Source organism: Tiliqua scincoides, chromosome 5 (assembly GCF_035046505.1).
Source record: "Tiliqua scincoides isolate rTilSci1 chromosome 5, rTilSci1.hap2, whole genome shotgun sequence".
Classification (NCBI taxonomy): Eukaryota; Metazoa; Chordata; class Lepidosauria; order Squamata; family Scincidae; genus Tiliqua; species Tiliqua scincoides.
Genome location: NC_089825.1, coordinates 65,832,642 through 65,845,575, shown reverse-complemented (window position 1 = coordinate 65,845,575; position 12,934 = coordinate 65,832,642). Strand labels below are relative to the sequence as shown.

At 44.2% G+C, this 12,934-nt stretch overlaps 1 protein-coding gene across 4 annotated transcripts in view; it reads left to right on the top strand.

The window, feature by feature from the left end:
* Nucleotides 1-12,934, top strand: part of TNS3 (tensin 3) — a 291,409-nt gene that overhangs the window by 169,050 nt on the left and 109,425 nt on the right. For 3 of the 4 annotated variants that reach the window (XM_066631417.1, XM_066631419.1, XM_066631420.1), the window contains 3 exons: nucleotides 3,783-3,895; nucleotides 6,105-6,165; nucleotides 7,243-7,318. In XM_066631417.1, the coding sequence (XP_066487514.1) occupies nucleotides 3,783-3,895; nucleotides 6,105-6,165; nucleotides 7,243-7,318 (250 nt within the window). The remainder of the gene's footprint in view (nucleotides 1-3,782; nucleotides 3,896-6,104; nucleotides 6,166-7,242; nucleotides 7,319-12,934) is intronic. The other variant, XM_066631418.1, reaches the window with a different exon arrangement.

The window sequence follows — 12,934 nt, the reverse complement described above, 5'->3', positions numbered from 1 at the left end:
TTGCCCTTTGGTGTGTCTACAGTTGAATGAATTTATTAGTCTTATGTAGATACCCTAACTTGTGTGTGTGATGAGAGATCACCCTGGCTGTATCTCCTCTGCTTGTCGTTCACACACTCAACTTAATGTTGTGCGTAAGAACCTGTGCATTTAAAACCTAATATATGTGGGCCCAATTTGTACCACAGAGGTGGCTCACATGCTCTGGACTATATGTTTGTAGGACCCACAACAAATGTTAAGATGATTGTGCTAACAAGGAGCTAGGTGGTTAGGCGTTATTCCCATCCGGAGTACAGCAAGCTCTCACTTAAAGTTGTTGATAGATTCCTGAAAGCTGTTAACTTTAAGCGAAATAATTTATTTTAAAAAAACCAATTTTATCAAAAGTGCAGTCTGGGCTGAGGGGGCAGTTGGCTCTGGCCGCTCAGTTGAGGGTACTGCCAACTGTGAAGGAGAGGCATCCAAAATGGAGATTGAGGGCCTTGCTCAGGAGTGCAAAAAGGAACCCAGGCAGCCTCAGACATGGCCAGGGGAGAAGGTTAAACCACCCAGCCTCCTCCTCCTGCCTTCTTCTCCCAGGGATCACGGGCAGGCTACCTCACAGAGTGGATGCTTACCCTTTACTGAGCTCCTTATTGACTGCCGGGGAACCTTTATACACAAGCACCTCTGGTCTCCACTCTGCCCCTTCCTGCCCTTGCCCTGGTGTAAGTGTTGCTCCGTTCACAGGCCCTGATCCTGAAGGGAGCCTCCTCTCCCTACCCGGTTGTCCTGCCAACCCTGCTGGCAGGTCACTGAGGCTGTAGCTGTGACTGCATTGTTAGCCTGTTATCTGGCAGGAGCGGTCTGCTACCCAGGTGCCTCGCAGCAAGTCTGTGGGTAGTTGTTGTGTTGGGCACCGATTGCATTAGCTAGGTATGCACACCCCAGCAGGCTCAGCAGTAACTGTGTTGCTGTTCCAGGGGGGATGCAGTGCCTGGGCCCCTGGCAACGGACCCAGTCAGACCATGGCAAAGACCACTAACTGTCAGGGGCTCTGCAGGATGGCCCATGAGGGCTAGAGGCGAGGACCGCCCCAGACAACAGGCTGATATATGTAAACAAGAACTAAGTTCCTACAGCATATTTTTGGTCACAAAAATGTCACGAAATTTCTAAATAAAGACCCAAAACACTTCCAGTATTAAACACTGAAATAATTGTGAGCTTTCCAGGCTGGAGAAAACCCACATGGACGTGGGGAGAATGTGTAAACTCCACACAGACAGTGACCCTGGCAGGGAATCAATTTTTTTTTTTTCCTCATCAACTTTATAATGAAATAACTTTGAATGAAATTACTTTAAATGAGATCTAGCTGTATAGTGTTTGAATACCTGCAAGATTATTCATTCTTGTTGGAGGGCTGTATGCTAAACATGGCATCTATAAAAAAAACAACAACACAGCATTTCTCCTCCAGTATAAATAATTATAGATGAGCCTATACAACCCAGCACACCTAGTCAGTCACCCACTTGTTGCACAAATCCCTTTTCTTTCCATTCAATCTACATGGCATGTTCTGAAGCTAAAAAGACAACTCTTAGGTCCTAAAAGGAAGGGTGAGGTGCAAGCATAACAAATTGCATTAGTAATGTCTACCGTCAATTCAGAGCATCTTTGTGGCTATTGCCAAATCTGCAGACTGTGTAGGCAGGTTCTGTAATAGCTCTGCCTGTTCTGGAAAAGTACAAATTGGGTAATCTGGAATGAAAAAGGCAAGTGTGCAGCAGGGTTCATGGTGATGCTGAACTTGTTCCTTTGCAGCTGCAGCAAGTATTGATGGTTTTTGTTTTTCTGCGATTCATGTCTGTGGCACTTAGAAAGATGCTCAAGAAAAAAAGGCAAACCTTGCCTTTTTTAGCTTTCAGTTTAACATTTGATAAAGAGAATACAAGCTTGCCCCTGTATCCGCGGGGATTCTGTTCCGGAAACCCCCGCAGTTACACGAAATCGAGGATATGGGCACATGCCTGCCGCCACCACCCCCTGGACCCAAGGGGAGCTCTATTCCCTTGTCTCCAGTGGGTTCTTGCAAGGGGTGTGTGGACCAGGATCCATGGATACAGGGCCCACCTGTACCGGGCTTTCCTATGTGCAAATGGAGTTGCACGGATTGAAGATTAATTTTTGATCTACTGGTAAGCAGTACGAAGTATTGGCTGAGGAAATACTATTAGGCATTTTGTATGAAAGATGGAAATTTGACGTTGTAAACAACAGAACTTGGGTATGCAGTGTGCTCCTACTGTTGCAAGGAGGTTATCTGTGTTACTGAAAAGTGGGGAGGAAACCTAGAAGAAACAAATATGCTTCTGCTATTGATTCTACCAACACACTCTCACAGGGCTGCATTGTATATACACTTAATTTCTCTCTAGCCTCCATTTTATAGGCAGAGTGATTCTTTCCTGTCTAGAAAGATAATGTTAATTTTCCAGTCATGATAAATCTCTACAAGAATAAGTGGGTGAGGGAGGCGGGAGGGGGGAAGAATCCCTGGTCAGGCTGGACTTTAATCCACATGGGTCTCTGCTACAAATTGCTCTCAGAATGAGGCTTTGTAATGGGTGGCTATGATCTTGTGACTCTTCCATAACACCATGATATTTCAACAAGATGTGGTGTGCTGTGGAAAATCAGGTTGAGAGGTGCCTAAATGCAGTTTCAAGGACTTCATCAGGACAAAGGTCAGAACATTCATACTTTTATATACCTGAACCAAAGAGCAAATTGCCCTGGGTCTCCGTGAGAAAGAAATACATTGTTCTTTTGTCTTTTTCAAAACTACAGCCACCCTTTGTTATTTCTTGTGACAGTTCTGCCAAATGCTTGCATATACATGCTCAAAAATGTGTGCGTTTGACCAAGAACTGGGAAGGCACACAATGCAGCCCCAAACCATGGCAGTGGAGTTTTGGCACAGCAGTTTCTAGTTGATCATGTGTGCATCTGCCCTGCACACTATTAATAGCTTTAAGAAAAGCTGCTGTTATAAGCTGATACAAGTGTTTTAAAACTATAAATGCTACATGGTAGGTGAATTTGGCAAGGGCAGAATGTTGTTGTTATAACCCAGAATAGATACAGCTTGTGAGATAGACTTTGGTAGAGGCCTTCAGATTGCTGTAGGATTACATTTTGTTTTAGGTCCCCTTCCCTTGGGCGCATGTGAAAGCCATTTCCTTAGGATGAAATGCCACAAGACAGGGGCATGCATGCGATTAACCTGACAACATGGCTGTGATCAATCACCTAGTTTTTTTTCTTCCCAGTGGATTGCTGAGGCAGGTGACCAACTCCCTTCATGCAGCCATGTTGTTCACCCCTGCAGTGCTGAATTCAGCACCCCGGCAGCTGGATGCATGTGTGAAGAGAGCCTTAATTCAGACTGTCTTGAGATGCAGATGATGGTTCCATAAAACAGATATGCATCAATTGGCTTACTTTCATTTCAGAATAGACCATCAGAGTACATCCTAATCAGTTATGATAAATTAGTAATGACAGATTTTTGTAATTGCTGATGTCGTTTATTACTTGGGACTGATTAGACACTTGGAATGGAGAGATGTGAAACTAACAACATTCTTCTGCTTTCTCCTTAGCAAACTGCAGGAAAACTTTGTGGGTTTCTTATGTCTGATTTCTATCAGATGACTGTGTGGATTTATTCAATGGGGACATGGCATCGTCTTTTGCTTTTACTTATTTACCATGACTGCCTTCCCTTTTAGGTATGTGCAATTTTTGAGTGGCCTTCTCTCTGGATCTGTAAAAATGACCACAACCCCTCTCTTCCTGCACTATGTTATCCTACATGGAATCCCAAGCTTTGATGCTGGTGGAGGTGAGTTATTGTGCTTACAGCCATTTTTATTCATAAGAGAAGTTCTACTGGGTTAGGCCAGAAACCCTGCAAGTTCACTATTCTGTTTCTCAGTGCAGCCTCTGAGAAGCCCCCAAGCAGGACAGAAAGACATACTTATCTCTGGGTATTGCTTCTCTGTGGCTTGTAATTTAGAGGCATACTGATACTGCACATAGTCATCATGACCATTGATAGACCTGTTCTCCATGAATTTGTCTAATTTCCCCTTAAAGCTATCCAAATTAATGGCCATCCCCACATACTGTAGCAACAAAGTCCAGCGACTACTTATATACTGTGTGAAGATGTACGTACCTCCTTTTGTCTGTCCTACAACTTCCACAAATTAAGTTTCAGTGAATGATCCATTGTTCTAGTATTGTTCTGGTATGTCAGGGAAAAGAACCAGGGGAAGGCAAGCTGACTGTGGAGGTCAAGTTGGAAGCAGTAAGGTCACATTCCCCCCCCCCAACACTTTCCCTTTACTAGACCAGCAGCTGAATGGAAGAGAACTTTGGTAATTTTTGGCTACTGCCACTATCCCCGGCTATAGAGACCAGGCAGGAAGGGACTGTCTGAGCACTGAACCCAGAGTTCTTACTGATAATCAAAACCACAGTGATGTCTGCGAGAGTGGAGTGTTGTGACAACCCTGTGAATACCTGAGTTACCTGTGAATGTGGATTAGGCAGGCAAGGGTCTAAATGGAACCACCGGTTGAGTCTCAGTATTCGCAAGGGTTCCGTTCCCAGAACTCACATGGATGGCAAAAATTGCATTAAAGCTAATCCATTTAAAAAACAGTGTCCCTTTGCTACGTGATTTAAAAACAGCCTTGGTGACCTTTGTGATGTAAGACACACACATTAGGCAGACAATCCATCAGTCTGTCTCTCCAGGCACTTAGAAAGGTTTCACTCAGAGCCAGCAACCCCTTGCTTCACCCAGAGCGCAGTACTAGGAAAGAATACAAAGTGATTATCTTTCTTTCACGTGCTCAGGGGGAAGGGAGGGAGTCACTTTTCTTAGAGTGAAGCTGTTCTAAGTGCCTGGAGAGAGAATGATTGATGAATTGTCAGCCAGCTGCCCTCTCTTGCATTAATGAGGCTATTGTTTAACAACTTTTTCCCTTTGATTTAAAAGGCCCTTCTCAGTACATTGAGATACAACGGAAGGTGAAAAATCCATGGATAATTAGGTTTATACCTAAAGTTTATTAAAGAAAGGAAATAAGCAAAACAGGGAAGAAAATAGAAAAAGTACAAGCAGGCTGTTGGATAATACCTTGCTCAGTTAAATGGATACAGAACTGAGCTTGATCAAATTGGGTAGAATAATCAATAATGCCCAGCTAAAGAACAAAGCCCCCAGCAAACAGAGTAAAATAAAAAATTTTCTGACACTCTAGCTAGGATTACAGCCCCTATCACTAGCTACTTGCATTAATTCTGGTTCCCAAACTTACTAGAGAGTAAGTGGGTGTGTCTCTTGCACCTCAGCATCAGATATCATGGACAGATCCTTGCAGAATATACACCCAGTAACCTCTGGGTGTAGAATAGAGCTGGCTACTTCATCCCACTGGCTACTTCATCCCACCCTCTTTACCTAGATAGATTTGGCTGCTCAATGACAGTTGCTTGCCAATCCTGGAGGAGGGAATACTAATCAACGGGTGTAGAGAAATTTTTACTACCTGGAAGAATTCTGGATAGGTAGTGACTCTTTGTCTCCAGTAAGTGGCTGGAGGGCTTCTGGGATGGCACCTTCTTCCTGTGGAAGTAAGCATCAATTTCCGACTACAAAGATAGGTGAACCCCTGCTGACTTGGATGTAGCCCAGCAAAGCAGGAGCCCCTCAGCTCTCAGCACAAAGCAACTGAGACAAAACTGGAATGGTGTCCAAGAACAACATGACAACTATTATGACATCAGAATGATGAAACAACAGAAGACATTCCTTGTGAGGCTTGTGTCTGCCTCCTACCACATGTACCTATGAGTGTGACCTAGGACTGGTAGAGTGCCATCTGGCTACCTTTTGATAATAAAAATGAGAATTCATGGTACATCAGGTTTTTGTGTTTGGAAAGTATCCCTGTTATTCCTGAAGTTCAATTCACAGTATTCTTCTTGAACATTTGGGTAGTTTAAATATTCATAAAAACTAACTTTTTCCCCCTTCCCAGTTTGTCGACCCTTTCTGAAGCTGTACCAAGCCATGCAACCAGTTTATACATCAGGAGTATAGTAAGTAATAACCCTCCACTTCCTTACGTTGAGACAGTTCAGGATGCAATCCTGGGTCGCCCTTGGTCTGGCAAATGTCCCTTGTGCCAGCCCAGGAGGGTTGCAGATGTTCTGTAAGGCACGTTTGCACCTCTTGTAGAGTCGGCTGGGCTGGCACAGGGATGCGCACCAGCCCGCGGAGGCTGATTCCAGCCTCCACACCGACTTTGACAGGGAGCATTGCGTCAGCCAAGCTCGGCTGATGCAAAGCTCTGGGCTGGGCAGGGAGGAGGCAAGAGGGAGGCATTCCAGGGCGGGAGGAGGGAGGCAGCGCAGGAAGTGGAGGGCAGTCCCAGGGGTGGGCAGGGAGTGGGAGGTGGGGCTGGGACCAAGTAGATATGCTGGATGCTAGTCTCTGTTCCTGAGCAGCGCAGAGTAGCTGCAAGCCACTCCGCTCTCCTCGGACTTATGCCACCTCCAGAGGTGGTGCAAGTCCAAGGAGACCCATTGGGCAATCTTGTGCTGGATATAGCACAGGCCTCCTGGCCTGCCTGTTTGGAGCAAGATAGGATTGTGCTGTCATAAAGTTACATGGTACAAAACCCCAGGACTGCACCATTTCACAATGTAGGTTAGGGTTCATATGTGGCTCTCCCATGTCAAAATGCTCTGGATGTTCAAAGCTACCACACTGAAACTGCAAAATTTCACCCAAAGATGTTAGATTTCTCTGTGTAGGGATTATTTTTTTAAACTGTGGGATCCCCAACTGCATTCTAAAATGCTACAATTCCCATAGTGCAATGCATAGTATTATTGTGGGTGGGTGTGATGGTGATGAAAGCTAGAAAGTAGTGGCCCTTAAAGAAATCCACAAGGCTTGCCCTCTGTCTCCCCCCAATTTCAGCCAAATCTCACCACTAGACCCCTCCTTAGGCTTCTAAAAACAGTAGCTAACGGGCTGGCACAAAAAAGGTAAAGGGACCTAAGCCCTCCCTGGCCCCACTGTCATTCATATTCTTTGTATTGACAGTCAAACTGGTCTCTTGTATGAACATTTTGAAATGTATAATTCTCCCCCCAACCTTCTGTTTTAAGTAGTGTGGGGCCAGAGAGTCAGACCAAAGTCTGCATTGCTATTGAACCAGCTCAGCTGCTCAAGGGAGATATTATGGTAAGTAAAACTTGCATTTTTTTTAAGTGCCTTGTCCAGATGTGCGTGTGTGTGTGTGTGTGTGTTTTCTTTTTTAGTAAGCTAAGCTATCTACAATATAATTTACACTCACTGGAGAGAGAAAAAAGTAAACCTTAGACAACTAGAATTGTACCATTTTAAGACAATTTTAGTCAACTCAAAGGATTTCTTTCTTTCTGTCCAAAAATGAGCCAAACTAAAGTTTTATAGCAGTTAATACTGTTTTGGCCTGTTCCTTACCCTGGTTGGTAATTGTGGGTGTATGGAATGAGGACAAATTTATCTCTAGCTCCTAATAGTTTAAGTGCAAGGATCTGACAGCCCAAGACATCTCCAGAGTTAGGATAAATGAGTTTGTTCCTTACGCCCTGTTCATGTAATACGCTCAGTCCTATTCTACCTAAATCTCCCCCTCTCAATGCAGCCACACCAATCACTGCCATACATGCTTATCTGGCATTATGTCCCATTGAATTCAGTGGGGCTTCATTTTGAATAGGCATGCCTGGAATTGTGCAGTCAGTGTCTTACTCCAGTACATACAGTATTGCTTTTCATAGCTTACTAGCAAAATGCCTGTAATTATGAGTGTGGTAGTTGTGAATAAAATTTGTATATTGTGAGGTAGGGGTGCAGGATTCCTGTTTATGACTTAGCTTTGTATTTGTGGGGACGGGAACATTCTACCCTACCTGCAATAATGTTCCTAAGTGCAGTAGCTTAGTGCAAGGGGGAAAATGGCATCCCTGTAGCAGTTGCCTAGGGAGCAGGGAAAGAGGTCTAGGGTCAGGAGCAGCTGTTTGAACAGGAAGTGGGAAACATCTCTTTTGGGCCAAATAGTGGGCTGCATCCGTGTTTAAAGTCTTCTAGTTTAAAGCTTCTAGTTTAAAGTCTTTCAGATCATTCTGAGGCAAAGTACTTTTATTCTCTGTAAAAGTAGCTTGCCTGAATAAAGAGCCACTGACTTTGGCACCTAACTAAAAGGCTGTTTATTTATTATTGCAAGCATTCTGCTTGGCACTCTTACCTTGTGTGTTTGCAAAATCAGTGGACTGGCTTATGGGGCTAGTTCCAGTCGATTTTGGCCACCTGGAGATATGTTGTTGGTTCTTGAAAGAGATAACCTCTATGATTGTAAAAATCCCCTTGAGGGATTTAGAAACGCCTGCCTATGTAAACTGCCTTACTCAGAGGAGTAATCCAATGACCAGAAAGGCGGTATATAAATACCAAGTGGTGGTGGTGGTGATGATGATGATGACGTAGAAGCATTTTTTAAAAAGTGTCCAATGCCATTTTCTGTAGAATTCTACTCTCAAAGAATTTTGACTGGCTTTCTTTTTTTCCTTTAAAAGTATATCTAGTCCAATGGTTACCAACCTTTGTTGGAACACTACTCCTTTAAGGAGGGTAGCAACCCAACCAGGGACCCGTAGTGCCATTAGTACAGCACTTCTGGGTTTTACTGCCTCTGCCAAACATAAGTAAGTAAAAAACCTCATTTTTTACTTACCCATCTTCAGCAGCAGTGGCAAAACCCAGAAGTGCAATACTAACGGCACTACAGATCCCTGTTTGGGTTGCTACCCTCCTTAGGGTACCCTCACAACCCCCAGGTTGGGAACCACTGCTCTAGTTCTTATGGCTGCAAAGATATGCTTACGAGTGTGTAAAAAATGTTGTGCTAACATCTCCGAAGCCAAAAGAGTGACTAAATAATACTTTTCGTGGCAGGTGCTAAACTTCTTTCCTTGTTTCTGTCATTAGCAAAACCTAAGCACATTATGCAGAATATACACAGTGCTCAGTATCCATGTAGCATGGTCTGCTTTGCAGGGTGAGGCTGAGGAAAGAACACTGCTCTGAATGAAGGAACATACAGTACAGGAAGGAAGGAAGGAGTGATTGTATTGTGAGAAATGTAGCACAGAGAAAACCAGGTTCTGTTCTTTTGACCATCTGTGTAAAAGCATGGTTTAGGCATATCACCCCTTTAAACCTGCAAACAGATAAGACTTGGCTTTTTAAATGTGTTTATGTGATTAAGTGCTTTGCAAAACATGACGCACATTTTTGACCTGGAGATTAATGTGATATAAGAAGGAATTTTGTCTGAAAAAATTGTTATGTAAGGAGGCAGAATTAGCTTATGGTAGGATTTCTGGCACTGTTTCAGTTCATTCCCTCTTGCTTTAATAAACTCATTCAGGCTGATCACTGTCCAGCTGAATCTTGTATGTTCAGAATGTTAAAAACTAAATTGACCATTGATTTATGTGTCCCAGAATAGTGGAGTCTTGCATTCATCTGCACACATCAGCAGTCAATAGTTTTCAGTAAGTGAATGTTGCAGGTTCCCTGTAGTCAAGTTAACTTAGGCTGAAATCTTATACAGCAGTGCTTCCCAAAATTCCTATAAGGGAGTTTGGAAAACTAAGTTGTTATGTGTGGTGGTGGTGGGGGGGTGCAGTAGCAATCCCCAGGATTGTGCTGCAACCAGGAATGGGAGGGGGGTTTTCTGCTTACCTGTAGTCAGTGATGCTGTCCTGGAGAGTCTGGGGGGTGCGGGGAGTCCTCCAAAGGGTTCCCCGTGCCTGCAAAAGTCTAAAAAAAGGGGAAAAAACTGGTTTTCATAGCAAAAACTGGAAGTGCCAATTTAAAAAAAACAAAACTTTGCAGTCATGGGGAGCCCTGTAGAGGGCTCCGTGCACTCCCTGGATCTCCCAGGATGGCATTGCTGGCTGCAGGTAAGTAAAAAACTCCCCTCCTGTTCCCAGCAGCAGCATAATCCTGGGGATCATGTTGCTGCCTTTTCCTCCACACCGTAAATGGGCATTGGCCAGGGCTTCCCTGGCTGGTGGGTTGTGACCCACCAGTTTGGGAACCGCTACTATACACCTTCCTGAGACATAAGCCCCACTGAACATAATAGAACTTACTTCTAAGTAGGCGTGCACAAGAATGTTCTGTTGGTGTCCTCGCCATACCTTGGTGGTGATTTCAAGAATGCAACAAAAGTCCGTCGTATTCTGTATGCTGGTCTGTTCTGGATTCAGCACTTCTGGGCAAAGACAGAAAAAAAATGCAAAACGTGATATGGTGTAGTTTCCTGATTGAAAATAAATAAAGCCAGTTTCTACCCTTATACAATACAGGCATTTGCCTGACATTCAGGCATTCTAATTCAAACATCACATGGCAAATTCAGGCAGCACATTGTCTATGTGATGGGGGATCAAAAGTGTGCTGGCAAGTCCTGCCTGCCCCCCACACCAGTGTAGTCTGAAAACCTCACCCCCCACATGTACAATTTTTGTCAGTAAAGACAAATGCTGTGACTGGGTAACTTAAAAAAAAAAATTGGAATGTATGGGGAGAAAGACTCTCTGGCTACATACAGTGTGTATGCCTTGGGAGCAGGGGACAGAGGTTTGAGAACAAACTGATGTGAGGACAGGGCCTGCTGGTATGGACTTGCTTCTCCCCCATCACTTAGACTTTTCCATGCAATTTGAGTGCCTGAATAGGGCTTAGGTCAGGGGTGTCAAACTCGTTTCATACAGAGGGCCAAAGTTAGCTTTCAGGGCTCCAGCTGAGGGCCGGAAGTGATGTCATTAAGCAGAAAGTGACATTGTTAAGCAGCTAATGGCCAGAAATCAGACCCTGTTCTCATATAGAAACTCATTAACTGCAAATGACTAAAGAGAAAGTATGCAAATCTCGATCTTATTTCAAGATTTGGGAAAGCCCAATTTTCATGCGGGCTGCCATTTCAGCTGTAACACCTCAGCAGCTGAGAGCCTGAGGGCCGGATAAAAAGCAAGTTACTAGAATTCAGTTTTCTAAGTGTCAAATTTTCTTTGTTTATTGTAGAGTAGAAGCAGCCTGGCTTCTTTGGCGTTACTTAGAATAAAAGTTATTCTGGACAAGAGTCACACTTCTCATCTCAGACTTGAAACTTTGTGTACAAATGGACATGTATATCATTCAGTATTTTATCACATGATCAAGTTGCCTGTTATAGTTGATATCTTAAGTTGCCTGTTACATTGGGCTGGTACACCAGTCTCTAGCAGCTACTACCATATCCTTCAGCACATAATTTGAAGACTCTGTGGCAGAGAGATGTAAGCTACCAGCTTTTTCAGTACGTTATTTTTGTGAACGGATTGCTCAGGTCCAAACTTATACACACTATGGCTCCAGGCCTGCATTTTTTTTTAATGCAGGCCTGCCCTGTTCACATTTAAAGTGAGAGATTCCAAAGGGGATGAACCTTCATCCTACCTGGAGTGCTTTTCCTCTGCAGTCCCTCCCTCAATACATTTTCCTCCTAATCAGGCTCATTTCTAATTTTCAAACCTACGAGGGTCACCCAGAAAGTAATGCACCACATTTTTTTTCTCAGCCTACAGTAATGGTACGAATGCAGAACTTTAGATATACATTATTTGAATTTTCAGGAGTGCGCACACAAATTTTTGGTTTCTTCAGACAGATAGCGTAGCTGCAGCAGTGTTTCGAAATGGCGTCTGTAAGTGATGTACGTTACAAGCAGCGTGTCGTCATTGAATTTCTCACTGCAGAGAAAGAAACTGTTGGGAACATTCACAAACGTTTGTGTACAGTTTATGGAGAATCTGCAGTCGACAGAAGTACGGTTAGTCGCTGGGCACAGAAGGTGAGGCCATTAGAAGGCGGTTGGGCAGAGCTCCAAGATTTGCAGTGTTCGGGGCGGCCATCCACGGCTGTCACACCTGACAAGACGCAGCTTGCTGATGTGCTCATTTGCGAGGACCGACGCATAACGACTAGGCAGTTGGCGCTGAAGCTGTCAATCAGCAAAGGAAGTGTGGATGCAATCATCCGTGCTCTTGATTACTCAAAAGTGTGTGCACGATGGGTTCCGCGCTGTCTTACGGTGGACCACAAATCTCTCAGAAAAAACATTTCTTCTGAGTTGCTGAAACGTTTTGAAGATGAGGGGGAAGTGTTCTTGTCCAGGATTGTGACATGTGATGAAACCTGGGTTCACCATTTTGAGCCCGAAACAAAACGACAGTCGATGGAATGGTGTCATCCTCAATCTCCACAGAAGAAAAAATTCAAAGCAACTGCTTCCGCCGGTAAGGTCATGATCACTGTGTTTTGGGACTGTGAGGGCGTCATACTCATTGATGTGATGCCAAGAGGCAGCACCATTAATTCTGAAGCTTATGTGAAGACATTAACCAAACTCAAGAAGCGCTTCCAGCGACTTCGGCGCCATAACAACCCAGGTGAATGTTTGATTCAACATGATAACGCTCGGCCTCACACAAGTTTGAGGACTTCGGAACACATCACTAAACAAGGTTGGACTGTGTTACCCCATCCACCCTACAGCCCTGACCTAGCTCCCTCAGACTTCCACTTGTTTGGGCCATTAAAGGATGCCATTCGCGGAAGACATTTTGAGGATGACGAAGAGGTGATTCGCACGGTGCAGAAATGGCTTTGTGACCAGAACAAGGAGTGGTACCGACAGGGCATACATGCCCTTGTGTCTTGCTGGAGGAAGGCCATAGAACTGGACGGAGATTACGTGGAAAAATA